The 17,680-nt window shown below is 61.4% G+C and overlaps 1 protein-coding gene across 6 annotated transcripts in view; it reads left to right on the top strand.

Moving 5' to 3' along the window:
• The window catches only part of KIF21B (kinesin family member 21B), a 44,382-nt gene extending 37,141 nt beyond the window's left edge, over positions 1-7,241 (top strand). For 3 of the 6 annotated variants that reach the window (XM_036832497.1, XM_036832489.1, XM_036832478.1), the window contains 6 exons: positions 142-322; positions 442-606; positions 827-944; positions 1,565-1,735; positions 2,396-2,595; positions 3,637-7,241. In XM_036832497.1, the coding sequence (XP_036688392.1) occupies positions 142-322; positions 442-606; positions 827-944; positions 1,565-1,735; positions 2,396-2,595; positions 3,637-3,694 (893 nt within the window). In that variant the 3' untranslated portion in view covers positions 3,695-7,241. Of the gene's footprint in view, positions 1-141; positions 323-441; positions 607-826; positions 945-1,564; positions 1,736-2,395; positions 2,596-2,988; positions 3,099-3,636 lie in introns of those variants that run through there. The other 3 variants (XM_036832472.1, XM_036832462.1, XR_005017357.1) reach the window with 2 other exon arrangements.
• Positions 7,242-17,680: the final 10,439 nt, after the last annotated feature.

Genomic DNA, 17,680 nt, shown 5'->3' with positions numbered 1-17,680 from the left:
CGCCCCTGGACCCGGAGCCCGTCCCCTGGGCAACCCTGGACCACCTCCCCTGGCCTTGGCGGCCCCGGTGGCTGTGGGGACGGGAGTTCCCCGGGCCCCGGCCATAACGGCTGTGTCCCGCTCATGCCCACTTTCTCGCAGACCGCAGCTGTAAGATGTGGAACTTGGTGACAGGGCAGGAGATCGCAGCTCTGAAGGGCCACCCCAGCAACGTGGTCTCCATCAAGTACTGCAGCCTCTCTGGGCTCGTGTTCTCCGTGTCCACCTCCTACATCAAGGTGTGGGACATCCGAGACTCGGCCAAGTGCGTCCGGACCCTCACGTAAGTCGTCCCGCCCGGCTCGCACTGGTGGCGGGGCAGGAGCCAGGACCCAGCCCAGGAGGCCCGCGAGGGACAGCCCAGCCCTTACCCCTGACCCTGCCTCTCTCCCTCACGGGCAGGTCCTCAGGCCAGGTGGTCTCAGGGGACGCCTGTGCGGCTGCGTCCACCCGCACCATCACCAGCGCTCAGGGAGAGCACCAGATCAACCAGATCGCCCTCAGCCCCTCGGGCAGCATGCTGTATGCCGCCTCGGGCAACGCCGTCCGCATCTGGGAGCTCAGCAGGTCGGGGAGGGGCCCGGGCAGGGCGGGGGACCCCCGGGGCGGTGGGACCTCGGCCGCTCCTCCGAGCCCCAGGTTGCAGGCAGCTTGTGCCTGCGTCTCGATCTTGCTCTGCGGGGGGCGAGTCCCCTGGCCAGCGTGTTCACTCCAGGGTGGACCCCCAACCCCACCCCAGGGTTCCCCCGATCCACCCCCCCAACACTGGGCCTCTTCTCCCCTGCAGGCTCCAGCCCGTCGGCAAGCTGACTGGCCACATCGGCCCCGTGATGTGCCTGACGGTCGCCCAGACCGCCAGCCAGCACGACCTGGTAGTGACCGGCTCCAAGGACCACTACGTTAAGGTACGGAGAAGCCCTCGACCTTGACCTTGAGGCCGGGCTCGGGGGCGGCTCTGTGCTCCTCCTGCTCTCCTTGCCTCGGCCCTCTCCCTCCACTGCCTTGGGACTCATGGAAAATAGTGAGACCCCTGGGGATTTATGCTGAAAAATCACCCCCAAGGAGCCAGGTCTGTGCAGAAAGTCAAGATTGCAGCGTGATTTTGTACATGCTGAAAAATCAGAAAGAACCTAAATGTCTACGGGTAGGATAACAGTCAGGTAAATTAGGGAAAACCCACAGGACAGGAAGCAGTGCAACTGATTACACGATAAATATGAAAAAAACCCACAAAGAGCACAAGTCAGCACTGATGCTGTTTGCTCCCTGGTCGTGTCATTGCAAACGTAGGTACAAGGTCGGAAACTGGGATGCAGTGGATAAAAAGGGAAAAGAGGGTGGTGGGGTTATGATGAATGTTTTTATTTAAAGTACAAGTAGTGCTATATTTATTTATTAAAAAATAAGAAAATTTTAATAGGAAGCTCACACCCCAAACCCACCTTGAGTCAGCCTCCCTGCCCCCAGTTCCTGTCCCCCGGGAAGCCCATCTCCACCCGGCCTCCCTCCCACCCCTCCTCCGCAGATGTTTGAGCTGGGTGAGTGTGTGACGGGCACCGTCGGCCCCACCCACAACTTCGAGCCCCCGCACTACGATGGCATCGAGTGTCTGGCCATCCAGGGGGACGTCCTGTTCAGTGGCTCCCGGGATAATGGCATCAAGAAGTGGGACCTGGAGCAGCAGGAGCTCATGCAGGTGCAGTGGGGGCGGGAGGGCTGGGCTGCGGAGAGGCGGTCCCCCGGGCAGGGCTTGGGGACCCTGTGTCCTGGGCCAGAGCCCCCCAGGCTGCCAGTTCTGCAGCCTCTTCCCCACCTGTGTTTACCCCCCCGGCGGGCACCCTCTTCCCCCCAGTGCCCCCTCCCCGGCCGGCGCCCTCTTCCCCCCTGTGCCCCCCCGCCAACCAGCACCCTCTTCCCCCCTGTGCCCCCCCACCCCCGGCAGGCACCCTCTTCCCCCCTGTGCCCCCCCTGCCCCCTGGCGGGCACTCTCTTCCCCCCTGTGCCCCCGCTGCCAGCACCCTCTTCCCCCCAGTGCCCCCCCCCCACCGGCTGGCACCCTCTACCCCCCTGTCCCCCACCCCCGGCCAGCACCCTCTTCCCCCCAGTGCCCCCTGCCGGCCAGCACCCTCTCCTGCCTCCACCATCTACCTTCAGGCAGCAGCTCTCAGGAAGGGTCTGCTCTCGGCCCCCGGTCTGACCAGTCGCCCCCTTCCCTTCCGACCCCTCTGAGGGCTAAAGGGCTCTCTATCGGTGCAGGGCCTCAGGGCCGAGCATGGGAGCAGGAATGAAGGACTCATCTCTGGAGCCTGGGGCAGGGTCCCCCGCTTCCCGCCCTCACGGCTCGCTCCTCCCGCAGCAAATCCCCACGGCGCACAAGGACTGGGTGTGCGCCCTGGCCTTCGTCCCGGGCCGCCCCATGCTGCTGAGCGCCTGCCGCGCAGGCGTCATCAAGGTCTGGAACGTGGACAACTTCACGCCCATTGGCGAGATCAAGGGCCACGACAGCCCCATCAACGCCGTCTGCACCAACGCCAAGCACATCTTCACCGCCTCCAGGTGGGTGCCGGGCAGAGAGCTCTGCTTCCGCTCCCCGCCCTCCCCCGGGCGCTGTCCCCGCGGGCCGGGGCATGGAGCAGACCCCACGGCGCCCCTGGCCTGAGCCCGCCTTCGCGGAGCGCCCGCGGGGGATGCTGGGCCCCAGGCTGGGACCACCCCCCGTCTCCCAGCCCTCCCTGCCCCTGACACAGCAGCCTTGACCCCTGTGCAGGTATCCCAGACCACAGAGCTGCCCACCTCCCTCAGCCCCAGCTCTGGTCCCATCCAGGGACGCCCAGGCCCTCTGTCCCAGGGGCAGCTGCTCAGACGGCCTCTTCTTTTTCCTTCTTGTTCCGACCACGTTCCTTCTCTCCGCCTCCCCCTTCCCGCCTCCTCCTGCCTCTCCCCCCACAGTGACTGCCGGGTAAAGTTGTGGAATTACGTCCCTGGACTCACCCCCTGCCTTCCTCGCCGAGTCCTGGCCATAAAGGGCCGAGCCACCACCCTGCCCTGACCTCCGCGCCCCCTCCGCTCTCCTCTCCCCCTCCCCCTCCTCTCTCCCCCCCCATCCTCCCTGCTCCCATCTCCTCTCTCATCCTCCCCCTCTTTCCTTTCCCCTCTTTCTCCACTTCGATCTGAGCTGCTTCTTAACGGTACGACATTATTTTACTCCTCTTCCCTTCTCTCCCCGCATATCCTGCCTGCCCCGAGATTGCCCCGCCTGCCCCTCTTCTTTCCGAGCATGGACGGGGGACAGACCCCCCAGGAGGGGGGTGCCAGGTGGCAGAGAGCAGACGGGGAGCATTCAGGCCTGGACAAGACAAAACAAAATAGCAACAACGGAGAGAACCCGTGCTAAGAATCCTGTGGGGCCTTGGTGACCACAGGCCCCTCCCTCTGCCCAGCACCCCTCCACCCCTGCAGCCGCCCTCGGCCTAAGCAACGCTTGCCCCTGGGCCCCAGCCCCGCCTGGCACGTTGGGGAATCTGGCCCATGCTTCATTCGGGGGTGGCCAGCCGTGCCCTCTTCAGGAATTGACCAGGCCTCTCTTGCTCCACCCAGTGACCTGACAGTGAAGTTCTGGAGTGCCCGGCGCCTGGTACCCAGCGGCCCCCACTAGGAGTGAGCTCAGAGGACAGCCTGACCCTCGGCCCAGCAGCCGGGATGCACAGAGGGGAAGCTGGGGCCCAGCGGGGCGGCGCCCGGGGGACAGAGGCTGTGGCCCTCCTGCCCGCCTTCCTCTCCCTGACCTTCCCACGGGATACTGCCCCCTCCCTCCCCCGCCTCCTGGGGACAGGGAGGTCCGGGAGTTAATTAAGCTGTGAAGCCAAAGGGCGTTTCCCCTCATTTCTCTCCCTGCAGCCTGCCCCCCCCAACCTGTCCCCGTGTTCCCTTGCCGAGCTGGCCACGCCCTTCCTCCAGCCTTGGCCCGGGGGGTCTGTCCGGGAGGTGGGGCAGCCCTCGCCGTGCCCCTCCGGCCAGCAGGCCTCCCCTACATCCTCTGGCCCAGCCACTGCACCTGCCTCTGAGCCCAGAAAGATAGCCCTCAGGTAACCATGGAAACCAGGTGTAGGCAGCTGGCCCTGCAGCTGACCTTAGCCCCCCGGCCACCAGTGGCCACTCCCCGTGGACCCCAGCAATTCCTTGGGTCCCTTTCTGACGGGGCCACGGTGGAGCTGCTAGAAAGATTCCTTTGGGGAGATGGTCGGCGTACTTCAGTTATTTAATTTATTTTTTATTTTTATTTTTGCTGTTGCCTCCTGGAAACTGACTTGAAGTTTCTTCCCACAAGCTTGTTCCTTCAGCTCTTAGGGGCCAGGAGTCCCAGAGGGGACCCGCTCCCCGCCCTCCAGGGCCGCCCCCCACTTGCTTCGCGGAGGAGGGCGGCGCCCCTTAGACTCTGCAGCCTGGGCTCGCCCCCGCCCTCACCCGGGGGCCGCTCTAGTGCCCCCGCCTCCGGCCGCTTGGCGCGTCAGTGCCTTCCTACGCCGGGGCCTGGCACCCGCCCCGGGCAGCCTTACACCAGCCATGCCCGCAGAGCCACATGTGTCTTCTCACCCGCGGGGTCTCCTGCCCACTGTCCCCACTCCCAGAGCCCCAAGTGGGCCACGTAGGAAGCAGCTCGGAAGACTGTCCACCATGAAGGGGCTTGGACGGCACGCCCGGCCTGGCCCCTCCCCAGTCCCCCTGCATCTCACCCCGGCCAGGCGGAGCCCCCGGCGTCTTTCCCTGGTTATTCAGGAGACTTGCGTTCAAGCCTTAACTGGCACGGGCCAGGGTCTCTCCCTGTAGGGCCAGCGGTGAGGATGGACTCCACTGAGTTTCTCCTTTCCTTGGGGCCGTGGACTCCCCGCTCCCGGGATGTTGTTAAATCCACATTCTTTTTCTTTTTCTTTTTACACTTTCTCTGACACTTAACTGGTCTTGTGCTTCCTGGCCTCACTCAGTCTGAGGGCCGGGAGCCCCAGCTCTGTTCAGAGGACGCAGTGACTTTTGGATCTTCCGGAGGTGGCCCTCCCCACGTGGCCAGGGCCGAACTCGCCCTGTCCCCACTGCTCCGAGCTGCCCCCCAGCTCAGAAAGCCGTCCTGCTGTGAGGGCCCCCTGCTGGACTTGGGGTCGACATCGGGGGAGCAGACGTGCAGCAGGGACACGCCCAGAGCCGGGACAGTGTCTTCAGGACTGGAAATCCCTCCTGCTGGGCCATCCCAGGGGTGCCGGGAGCCCCCTCAGCCGCTCAGAAGGGGGTACAATTCTCTTCTCGGGCCCCAGCCCTCCCCCCACCTCAACAGAAAGCTTCAACCTTGCCTCCTGTAAGAAAGAATCTGCATGACTGTTTACAAACTGTAGAAACACAAAAGACCGGAGGCCTCAGCCTGGGGCCACTGGGCAGCGGCTGCAGGCCTGTCCTTGCACGAGACGGGCCCTTTGGCCCGCGAGAGGTGCTCAGCGTCCCTGCCCGTTTTCTGCTGTTTCTTCTGGGTCAGCTACCTCATGGCAGGCTGGCTCTGCTGTCCTGGCGGGAAGCACTGACTCTGAACTTGAGGTCTCGGGAGCCTTTCCCAGCTGTGCTCCAGAGCACTGAAGTCTGCCCGCTCCTTCGGGGATGGGTTGGGTACATGGTTGGGGGGGCCCCAGCGCCCTTCGATGCACAAGCATCCTCAATGTGGAAGCACAAAATGGTTGTGATTTGAGCACAAGGCAGGACTGGTGGCAGGCGGCCTGGGCAAACCCGGCCAGGAGGCTCTGCCCATGGGGAGACCGAGGATGCCCACTTCAGGGGCTGCCCTCGCTCCGACGGGGCTTGGCCCGCAGCCTGTCCTAATTCCGGGACTCATCCTACTACTTCTGCCCTGCTGTGCCCACCCGAAGGCTTGAGGCTGGCCCTGCAGGCAGGCCACATTGGAGGGCTGGGGGCCCCAGAGTGGCACCCTTTTTCCCCCGACATCCCGAAATGTTGAATGCTCGATCCCAGGTCCATCCCAGCCCCACTGAGCCTATTGGGCCTGGACCCATGTCCTGTTCCGGGGCTGAGCCCCGGGAAAGCTCTCCAAGCTGGCTGGCAAGCTCCCCTGACGGGACCATCTTCCGGCCACTGCCCATGGCCTTCTCAGCGCGGTCCTGGGCCAGGCCTCTGCTCTCAGCATTGACCAGGCCAGTGTTTGCCTCCACCTGCAGGGCTGGCTCCTCCGAGGCAGCTGGAGTTGAGTCTGGAGCTTGCCAAGGAGAGAGAAAGGCTGAGAGAGGCCAGCACGCCCGAGCCTCTGAGGCGGTCAGGGTGCCGCCTTCCACCCCTTGGGGGGCCATCTGTGGGTCCAGGCATGGTCCGGCCCTGCTGCCCGCCAGGGGCCGGGTGGCTTGGGCAGAGGGAGTTTAAAGCACAAACCACCGGAAGGAGGACTGTCACCAGGACCTGCTCACGCCACCCGGTGTGGCGGCGACGCTGGCAGGGCTGCTGTGCGGTTGGGGATTCCTGGCGTCTCCCACCGTTGCGGGGCCCGGCTCCCGGGCACCCTCTGGAGCGGTCTGGGCTGGGTGCGGGCACACCCCCTGGTCGCTCATCCCCACGTCGCCCGGTGTGCTCAGCACCGAGTTGTGTGGCCAGGGCCTGCCCTGCCAGAGCGCTGAGCTCCTTCCCACCAAGTGGCCCAAACCCAGCGCATCTGTCCCTTTGCACCCCGAGCAGCCAGGGCTTGGCTGCTGGCCACCACGGTCCCTCCTCTTTTGGCTCCCAAACCCTTCCCAACCCTCTGATGTGCAAAGATAGAGTTGACAGGGAAAGTTCTGATTCTTCTAAGGCATCTTTGTTCTCCTCCCCCTTCCCCAGTGCTCAGAGGAGCTCCCAGCTGCACCACACCGCAGTCCAGCCCTTTGAACTCCTGTCCCGAGGGCCTTGCAGGGAAGCAGGGACAGTTCCGGGAAGAGCCGAGGGTCAGAGAAGACCCCTGCCGTGAAGCCCTGCCCTGCCCACCAGCTCTTTTCTAGCTATCCCCTGCCCGGGCGCAGGGTTGCATTTGGTTCAGCTCCTCCGCTGGGTGGTAGCACAGGTGTATATATGTTTTGTACGTCCGCCAATGGCTGTACATAGTGTATGAAAGTTATTTAAGCCTCATGCTGTACATTTCCGTTCCCGGACCAGATGTGAGTGTTCTAAGAAGCTGTCATAAATAAAACGCGAATGACCCTTGTCTGTGGTGTGTGGTGTGACCCTGAGGGCTGTGGATGTTGGGCTGGTGGTCCTTCCCTGGGGCAGGGGCTGGTGGCGGACGGGGGCAGGCATCTGGGCCAGGCCCAGCATGAGGGTCAATACGCAGGCCGTGAGTTGGGAGCAGGCTTACTCACTGAGGGAGTCGAGTTCCCCCCAGCCTCCCTGTGCCCCCTCCTGGGACAGGTGCACAGCTGGAGGCAAGGGCACCAGTGTTTCCTGAGCGCCTGCTCCGTTCCAGACACTGTTCCAGGCGTCGTCCGTCGGGTTTTCACTGCCTGTGTGACAGGCGGTGTTTGCATTTTCTGAAATGAGAAACATCTCAGAGGAAGCGGCTTGCCGGCATCTCAGCTGCTAAGGGCGGAGTCATGGCTGACACCCGTTCCTGCCACTCCATCGGGCGGGAGGCGCCGTGCAGGTTGCCCCCCAGATGCGGTTCCGTTCCTCGTGGCTTAGGAGGAGGGGACAGAAACACAAACGGTCACACGTGCCAACGGCTCCACTGAAGGCGTGATGTTTGCTTCCAGATCACGGCTTCTCAGTCTTAGAAACTCGTATTCCCTTTTCTTTTTCCCACTGCCTTAAAAATCCTCTGTGCTCTGCCCAGACGTCCCATTATTTTGAACATAAAAGCCCCACTTTTGACATAAAAACGTCTATGAGATGCCGAGCAACCCTGTAATGTGCTCTTCACCCCGGAAGACACAGAGTTGTTACTGTAAAACGGAGCTGCTCTCATGCTTGTAACTCACTAGATCCTGTTCGTTACCACGGTTTTCCAGGCATCGGTGATGCTCATATAACTTAAGATTGTATGCACTTCAGGGTCCATAGTGTCCCGACGCCCTGCACTAGCTCTGTGTGCAAATCTCTACTTTGTCAGGTTTAGCTCTAGCAAAGAAAACATTTTCATAACAGTCTTATTGAGATGTAATTCCGATACCATAAAATTTACCCTCTTTTGCTGGGGTGGGGGGTGGGTACTGACTTCATTTTGTTTCTTTCTGTATTCCCTCAGTGCCTCGTGGCCACAGATGCTGAGCAAACATTTAAAGAGGGAGAGTGGGAGTGAGTGAAGAGAGAAAGAACAGCAATCCTGACGGTCCAGCAATGAGCTGTCAGCAACTATCTAAACCTACGTTTTCCTTTTGAAAACCACACATCGCCACCCCTCCCCCACCCCCACCCCGCACCACCACCTCCGGGGCCTGTCTGCACCTTCTTCCCTCCCCCGACCACTTTGAAGCTCTCCTTTCTGATGTCTGTATTAAGAAGACAATTGGGTCTCTCTTTGCTTTGTTTTCCAAATACAAAAGCAAGCTGCTTCGTCAGCCTGCACAGGCCCTGCTGCAGAGCTGGACCCACGGCTGGTGACAGGTGATGGCGCCGATGGGGTCGCCATGGGCGGAGGAAGGTTCCTCCCCAGAGGGTCCTGGTCCTCACGAGGAAGGGGCTTGGCAAGTTGGGGGACCCTGAGCCAGTGACGGAGATGCATCCCCACAGCCCCGCGGTGGGCACGGGAGCCCGGTGGCTCCTGAGCCCGGTTGTTTTGGGCTGGTTGGCCGAGCTCCACCCACGCCACCTCCCACCCGGTCTCACCCCACCCTTGCTCCCCACAGGCCATCTTTCACACAGGATTCTGCCCTGTCGGGGCAGAGGCTACTGTCGACTGCGGGAAGTGACAACGGGGCATCGCCAGCTGTGGACCAGTGGGGAGGGGTGTGGATGAAACCAGAAGACGGAGGGCCTGGAGCTGACTGCACTCAGCGGACTCCCCCTCGGCCCCCAGACTTTGGCCACAAAATGTGGTTTTTCCAAATTCAAGTCTTGAAAAAGCCAAGGCACTTAGGGGTGGGGAGGCAGGAATGGTGAGTTAAGGGACATTGCTTTTTATTCTTTTAATGTGGGATTTTTCTCTCCAGATTATAAGAGTAATAACTGCTTATTATGGCCTCTTCTTTTTTAATTTTTGGCTGCACCCCATGGCATGTGAGACCTTAGTTCCCCGACCAGGGATCGAACACACGCCCCCTACCCTGGAAGGCAGAGTCTTAACCACTGGACCGCCGCCGAAGTCCAATAGCTGTTTATTATAGAACACTTGGAAGACAAACAAGGATGAAGAAGAGAAATTCTGTTTAGGATATAAGTTCCCAGGCGGCTTTCCCAGGCAAGGAATTTGCACTTCTCAGAATCTGACACGAGCCATTCATTGCCAGGGCTGGGTGGCATCTTAAAAGATAGTTTTTTCCAAACCTCTCAATTTACAGATGAAAGGAACTGAGGCCCAGAAGCCAACAGATGTGGCCGAGATCATCCCAGGACAAGAGGGCCCTAGAATCCATTTCCTGGGCTGGTCTCTGCCCATTGAGTCCCTTAACTTGGCTTGACCAAGGCAAGGAGCGTGATTGTCTCTGAAGCGGGTCCTATACCGATGCACTTGACCTGCTGATAGGTTTTAATACGATCCATCCTTTGTCATTGCTTGCAGCAAAGCAGGATTGCGCTTTGGAGGGCAAGGCAGGGACCGTGAGTGTGTACTGAGTCCTGTGACTTTCCCCAAGTACCTCCACCTATAACAGTGCGGCCGGAAAGGCCCCTAGTGCCAGCTGGTGACAAAGGCGGTGGGTGGAAGAGGCTTCTGGCCAGTGCCGAGGTTAGCGTGAGCTTTAACGCTGCCTCTGAGGTCTGTTTGCAACCATGACAGTGACTCCCGCTACTCCCCAGGCCCAGATAACTCGAGGAGCATGGCCACTGCTGAGAGGGAGGCGTGGAAGGTGGAGACGGCCACTGAGGGGGAGCTCCACACGTCCCCGGGGGCTCGGGTACAGGTGACAGAGGCCAGGCGCTGCAGGGCCAGAGCCAGAGCCAGAGCCAGGCCGGGTGTCCGCCTCGCTGTGGCCAGAGTTTGGGCCGTGGGACCCCTGCTCTGTAGGACATGGGGTCCACTGTCCCTGTACCCAGATCTCTGCCCGGGGCCCGGCTGACTGAGGTCGGGGGTAACAGGTGACACCCCGGCTCCGGGGCGGGGGTGGGGTGGCGATGGGAACAGCCAGTGGCCCTGCGTGGACGAAGAGCCGCCCCGGGACGGTGGGACGGCCCCAGGCAGGGCCGGTTCCAGCAGGAGCAGTGGAGACGGTAGGTGCTCACCCAGCTGACCCCTCGGCGTGGCAGGAGGGACAGCGGCCAAGTTTTCCATGCCCAGGCCTGAACGCTGTCACCTGGGCCGGGGTGTGCTGAGCCCAGGGACAGCCCCAGTGGTGCCCTGCGGAGTCGCCTTGTGCCTGGAGCGCGGTATCCAAACGCTGACCTCCCAGGAGCTGACTGATGCCCTTTAATAAGCCGCTTTCCGGCGTAAACCAGCCAGAGTGCACTCTGTTGCCTACGGCCAGGAACCCTGCCCACACCCCCTGTATCCCCAGAGTCCCTGCACTCTGGCCTCAGGGCCCTGGCTGAGTGAGGGTGGGGCTGGGAGGGGCCTGGACCCAGAGGTTCGCTGCAGAGAAGGCAGCTCTACCCCATGGGCGGGAATGGGCTCCAGGGGAAAGACAAGGAAACACCTCTTGCTCGCACGTTCCCTCTTTCTCCTTTTATTTTATTTTTAATTTAAAAAAAAATTTTTGGGGCTTCCCTGGTGGCGCAGTGGTTGAGAATCTGCCTGCCAATGCAGGGGACACGGGTTCGAGCCCTGGTCTGGGAAGATCCCACATGCCGCGGAGCAACTGGGCCCGTGAGCCACGATTACTGAGCCTGCGCGTCTGGAGCCTGTGCTCCGCAACAAGAGAGGCCGCGATGGTGAGAGGCCCGCGCACCGCGATGAAGAGTGGCCCCCGCTTGCCACAACTAGAGAAAGCCCTCGCACAGAAACGAAGACCCAACACAGCCATAAATAAATAAAAATAAAAATAAAAATAAAAATACAAAAAATTTTTTTTTTTGACCGTGCTGCACGGCTTATGGGATCTCAGTTCCCCAACCAGGGATTGAACCCAGGTCATGGCAGTGAGAGCCCGGAATCCTAGCCACTAGGTCACCAGTGGTCCCTCTCCTTTTATTATAGAGGCTTTGCAGGGACGCCCCCCCAGGTCTAGAGCAGGGCTCAGAAGCCCAGCCGCAGTCACTGCTGACACCATCTTGTCTGCCCTGGACGCAGGCTCAGAAACGGGCCTTTCTCGGCTTCCTGCAACAGAAGCAGGAGCTGGGGGTGGTGACTTTCATCTTCTCCTTGGCTTCCAGGACGTAGGAGGTCTGTGCGGCCAGGCAGCTGACGGCGGGGTCGGGGTCTTCCTGCATGTGCTTCAGGGCTGTAACGCAGACACAGCGGTGCTGAGCACGAGGGCCTGGGCCTGGGGGTCGGGGGCTCGTGGGCAGGGGGGCGGTGCTGAGCAGCAAGGGGCAGGACAGCTTGTAGAACGTAAGCAAGAGTTCCTCCTGGGGGTGCACACACCCCGGTCACAAGCAGGACCACACCTGCCGGGCTCCAGGAGACGCGTCTGAGGTCCAGGACCAGCCCTGGAGGTCCTGCCCACTTTCCCCTCCCCGGCTCTGCCCTGCTCTCCCCAGAGCACAGCTGTGAGCGAGGACTCGGCCAGCAACCGGGAGGCCCGCCAGGCAGGGATGCGGTGCTTGGGAGAGGGGAGGGCGGGAGGGAGGGGTGTCTCCAAGGATGGGCGGGGGACACAGGGCGGTGACCCGGGCAGAAGGGAGGCGCTGGGAGCCCCCGTGTGCCCCCAAGTGAGAAGAGGCCGGCGTCCCTCCTGCAAAGAGGTCTAGGAACCGTCCCGGCCAATGAACGGCTGGAGCTCAGCGGGGCGAGGGGCGGTGAGTGACTTGGGGGGTGGGAGGGCCCCAACCAGAGCCCCGAAGCTAATGCCTGGGAGGCAAGCTCCTCCCTCACTCCTCCCCAGGGCTGATTTTCGTGAGCCCGCCTGCCCACTTCCCTTCACTTCTGAGCCTACCCCGCCAACCCCGGTGCCGCATCCGACAGCCACGGGCGGTGTGCCGCGGGCTTGCACTGACCTGCGTGGGTCTCCTCCACCTCCCTGGCCTCCTCCTCGCTCAGGGTCTGGATGACCTGGCCTGCGGGGGGCACACAGGACCAGTGGGGCCCCGGCTGCACCTGCTCTGTGCCTCCGCCCCAAACCGCCGCCATTCCCGCCTTCGGTCTGTCTGTCCCTCCCACGACTGGCCTCGGGTCCAGACTTTGCCCCTGAAGTCGAAGCGACCTCGTCCCTGCTTCTCTGAAGGGTCCCAAGCAGATGGGGCTGGGGAGGGGGAGGGTAGCCTCTGCCTTGAAGATGCTTTTCCTCGGGTGATCGAGCTGACCCCTCCAGTCTCTGGGCCTCCCTGCCCAGCCACCAGTACGTGGCTTAGCCCAGGCAGGAGCTTCCTACGGGGGGTGGGGGTCAGGGGCAGACAGTCCTCCGCCCTCCAAGGTCACGACCCCAGGCCCTATCTGCCCGCTGTCCCGGCTCCTCGGGCTGTTTGAAGGAGCCCAGGACAGGGACACGGTGGCTCCAGGAAGAGGGAAGGCCCACCATACCTGCAAACCACACGGCTGCCTGGCGGATGGGGGCCTGCGGGCTCTTGAAAAGCATCACACTCTGCTTCAGGAACCACAGGGCTTTGCCTTCCTCCCATTTCAGCTGTAGGAAGAGGTGCCGGCGTGGGCAAGGTGCCCACTGCTGGTTCTGTGGCCCCGCCCCCAACCCCCCCGCCACCCAACAGTCTTGAGAGTACACTGAAGTCACCCCCTCAGTGCCACATCTGTGACAACATTCTAACCTGCATCCCCTCCGCCCAGCTCCTAAGGGTTTATCTACTCTGTGAAGGCGTCCCGGACGGATGGAGCCCCGGCGACCACTTTCCCTGGAGGAGGCGTGAAACTCACACAGAATCACCCCAATCTCTGGCTCACACATTTCCCTCTCCAATCCCATTGTTTCTATATCGTTTATTTACATCTCGGCTTAAAATCTTCAATCTCCAGGTCACCTGCCTCCGGCGGCAAGAGAACCCATGGTGTCTACACGACTGTTTAAACAGGGCCCCGCGGTGCCGTGTGCAGTTAAGTGTTTTACTACCTTCCTTCCACGCCTGGGAAGGCACCCACCTCTGTGTTTATCCGTGCCCCTCCCTTAAAGGTTCCGAGGATGAGGCGTCTTCCCTTTGCAAAGACCACCAGCCCCGACCCCGTCTCCTGCTTTTCCTTCCTGGCTACACCCGACTCTCTTTTTCACTCTGCATCCAAGTTCTTAAACAAGGAGGCTACATCCATGGTTTTTCAGATTTTTTTGGCAGTAGAACCTTTTCTTCAAATAAAAATCCTAACTGGAAACCCTACATCCCAAACCGACAGAGGTGGGACCGCACCGGTTGAAGGTGTGGTGAGGCTGAGCCGGCCCATTGGCTCATCCGCATCTTTTGAAGCCGCCCCAAGAAACCCTTGGGTTCCTGCTCCCTGGGCCCCTCCCTCCACCGCGCCCCCCACTGACCCTGCTCCTGCGAAGGTCACAGCATCCCCTGTGGTCCAAACCCAACGGGCCCCCCCAGTGTCTCTCTTCCTACACTCATGCTACATCACTTCCTGAGGCTTCTCCCCTTGGGTGACCGTGACGCTCCTCTCTTCTCGTCCCTCTTCTGGAGGATCCTCCTCTGCCGGATTTTCTTTCCTAGACTCTCGCTGGGTCCTGGAATCCCGATGCTGACTACATGCCCGTCCCGCTGTGCAAGTCCAGGTTCAGGGCTGCAGCTTCCACCTGCCGTTCAAGTGCACGTCCCCGCCCACGGCCCAGCCCGCTCTCCCTGCGCCAGTGCCCCGTGTCTGACGTCCAGTGGGACAGACCCCACAAGCCTTACTGACTCCACGTGTACGAGCCGAGCCACTGGCGTCCCCTCCACACCCGCTGCTCCCTCTGGATTCTCCCCTCAGCCCCCGACGCCGGCACTCACCTGTGCTAGGAGCCCGGGAGTCCACCCTTACCTGAACGCTCCGCATCTAATCAGCCTCCAAGGCTGGCTAACCCCCCATGTCTTCGTCTCCATGACCCCATCACCTCTCCCTGGCCCCCGGCCCAGACCCAGTCCTGTCCTGGGAACTTATCCTCCGACCTGCCGCCAGGCGATCACGCGGCCATTCGACCACGTGACCCCCTTGCTTAGTGCTTAGATGGCTCCCCGTTTCCTACAGCATCAAGTCCTGCTCTTGCGTCCCAACCTCCAGCAAACGGTACGACCCAGCCTCCTGCTTCCTGCTCTGTGGTCCTGTACCAGGACGGCGCCCCGGCAGCCATGAGCCAAACCAGCCCGCAGATGTTTCCGTCTTCTCCGCACAGTGTTTCAAACATTCTAAATTAGTTGCCAATATAAACGTGGGAAATTGCACCTAAAATCAGGATTTCCACTTCCTACAGCGAAGTGGAAGATGTAGCGGCCCTGAGCCCACGTTCTCTCATAGACACAATCAGCGGGTCTCAGCCTTCTCGGCTGGGGACTCTGCCGTCCCCAGAGGGATGGATGGAACTGTTGAGAGGATGAGGGGAAGGACACAGTTCCTCATGTCCCATTGATACCTGTGCAATCAAAACCTTATTTCTAATCGTCTGTGCCCAGAACTTGACTCTGTCTTTTACAGAAACACAGAGTACTTTTTATGGTTCAGATACACACTGGATTTTCTAGGGACGTGGCTACAACATAGATCAAAGCAAGACTGTAATTCACATTTTCAGAACTTCGCCAAAAATCGTCCATCACTTTGCAAGTCACATCACCAGCGGCAACACTTGTGGGGTCACTATTTGCATCCCCAACACACGACCTGCATTTGTAGCAGGTCCATCCGCGGGCAGGAGGCCCCACGTCATGTCTCCTAGAGGCGCTGGGCCGGGCACGGCCATGCTTATATCACGGTCACATCCTGCCATGTTATCACGTCATGTTATGTTACATTCTATGAAAAAGTGCTTTCACTTCTCCTCTGGAGCTAGGGTTTTATATCTCTTTACTTTGGGAGTCTGTATAGGCAGTGATATTACCCACACAGGTCACTTCAGGATAGTAAGGGGCTGTTATCCAACACGTGCTCTAACGAGGCCGAGAAGCACGGCCGGAGCTGGACCACGACCCTCAGCCCTCCAGACCCACCTGGCCTGCTTCTCTGGTTGATGTTCCCTGTGTGGCCCGGAGGCATCTGAGTTTTCTGCTCCTGCTTTAATGATTCCAAGCCACTTGTAGCTCCCCACATGCTGGGCTCTCCTGCCCTTATTTCCCATGATCAAATCCTATCAGATGAGGTGGACCAGGTCCCCGGGACAGAGTGAGAGCCCTGCCCCACTGCTCCACACCCCCCTGTAGGGCAGCACCTCACCTGCACTCCTGAGCCCAGCCCTTTGCCGAAGTGTTACCTCACCTTCCACTCCTCCCCGCTCCCCCCAGATGACACCTCTGCAGGAAGCCGTCCTTCAACTCCCAGACTGGGCTGAGCGCCCCTCCCTTGCACTACGAAGTACATTCCTCTCTTTCAGCCTTTACTTGACTATTCCGAAATGATCCACTTGTGTGCCTGGTTCCCCAACTCAGACAGGAAGCATTGGGAGCGGGATGGGGCAGGAGCCACATGTAGGTGCTGAACGCAGAGCGGATGGTCAGTGGGCATCTCATCACCGTACCACTGCAAACCCAGAAGCCGCAGGAAGAAGACCCACACGGCTGGGTCCCCCGGCCTCCCTGCCCAGCAGCAGGCGCTGCGCGAGCCGCGACTTACCAGGGCTCTGAGGATGGTCCAGACGTCTTTCTCGGCAAATATCGCTTTGAGCTTTGACCAGCCCATCAAGGTGGCCGTACGGCAGAGGGCGGGCCGGGCAATCTGCAGAGACAGGGAGGCTCAGTGCAAGGAGTTACAGGGCAGGGCAAGGAGGAGACCCCGAGGGGCACGGAGAGAGGAGACAGACGGCGGTGAGGTCAGCCCTGGGGGGGACGGGACTCAGCAAACCCCGAGGGACCCAGGGTGGGAGGAAAGCTGGGCCGTCCTTTGGCTGTACCTGCACCCTTTCTCCTACCAATAAGAAGTTGAAAAATCAGGGTGGTAATGATTTTCCCAGTTGCTATGTTACTGTACGGAGACCCACCCAGCCCCCAAAACAGCTTCTCAGAGAAGAGATTTCCCTGAAGTCTGGATCCTCCAAGCGGGTGGTCACTCCTCTCATCAGGGTCGGCTCTGCCAGAAACGTCCACGCCGAGTTCCCTGGGAGGGAGCCCCCCCCCGCTGCACAAAGATAACGTCCCAGCTCAGCTGCTGGTTCAGCGCACCCTCACACGCGCCCGTCACAGCCTCGCCGGGCAAAGGAGCCGGGCGTGTGCAAGCCGGCGCCAGCACTTCTCAGCTGCAGTTCACGCACCCAGGTTCCCGGGCTCAGAGCCAGGCCATCCACTGCAGAACATGGACCGGTTCCGGGCCCTCTCTGTTCTGGACGCCGTGCTGCCTCCAATGGGGGCCTCCCCGCCCTGGGAGCCTGTCTCTGGTCAGTGGCAAAGGGCAGAGAGAGGCTTGGAGAGGAGGCCAGTGATGCCCGGGGCCGGGAACCACGGGGGCACTGCTGGGAAAGGAAGTGTCACACCCACAGCTTTCCACTGTGCGCTGGCGGCCGGCCGCGGAGCCGGGGCTGCAGAAAAGCCCGGGGCAAGCGTGGGGTCACCCTGAGCCTCTAAGTGCTGCCCTCCAAGGTCAGAGACGGGAGCGTCCTTCCGCCCCTCCCCCAGTGCCCGCTCACATCCTGTCAGCATCCCCCCAGCCCCTGCCCCGCGGCCTCTCACCTGAGCCACGCTGACGTTTGCATCCTGCAGGTGGAGCACCAGGAGGACCAGCAAGTTGAGGACCTGGTGCCTCAGCGGGAAGACGAGGAGCCGCCTGCTGACCTTGGCCAGGAGAGCCCCATAGATCTCAAAGGCCGTCAAGCGCAGACTCTCCGCCTCCTGCGTGAGAACGCACGCACACTCACGCACACGCACGCACACGCGTGGGCACGCAGCTGTGCACCCCGCCTCCCAGGGCGGCAGCCCCGAGCCCCCCACCATCCGCAGGTCCCCCACGATGTGCCCCGGCCCTGTGGCGTCACGACTCTGCCAGTGCCCCCTGCACCATCCCCGGGCCAGGGGTCGCGGCCGGCAGCCCCACAGCAGGTTCCACCTTCCAGCTGGAGGGCCCTGGAGACCGTTCTGGCAGCTCCCTTACTTGCCCGACACCCCAGAAGGGAGACGGGCCCTCAGGGGACTCACCTCCTCCAGGAAGGGCCCGAGCGTGAAGGCAAGCTGGGTGAGGAAGGCGGCAGCGTGCTGCCAGCTCAGCTGCTCTACCAGGCCCCGCAGCACCTGGAGGGTCTCGGCCACGATGCCGCCGTCCGCG

Source organism: Balaenoptera musculus, chromosome 1, assembly GCF_009873245.2.
Source record: "Balaenoptera musculus isolate JJ_BM4_2016_0621 chromosome 1, mBalMus1.pri.v3, whole genome shotgun sequence".
Classification (NCBI taxonomy): Eukaryota; Metazoa; Chordata; class Mammalia; order Artiodactyla; family Balaenopteridae; genus Balaenoptera; species Balaenoptera musculus.
This window is presented reverse-complemented; position numbering and strand designations above follow the sequence as displayed.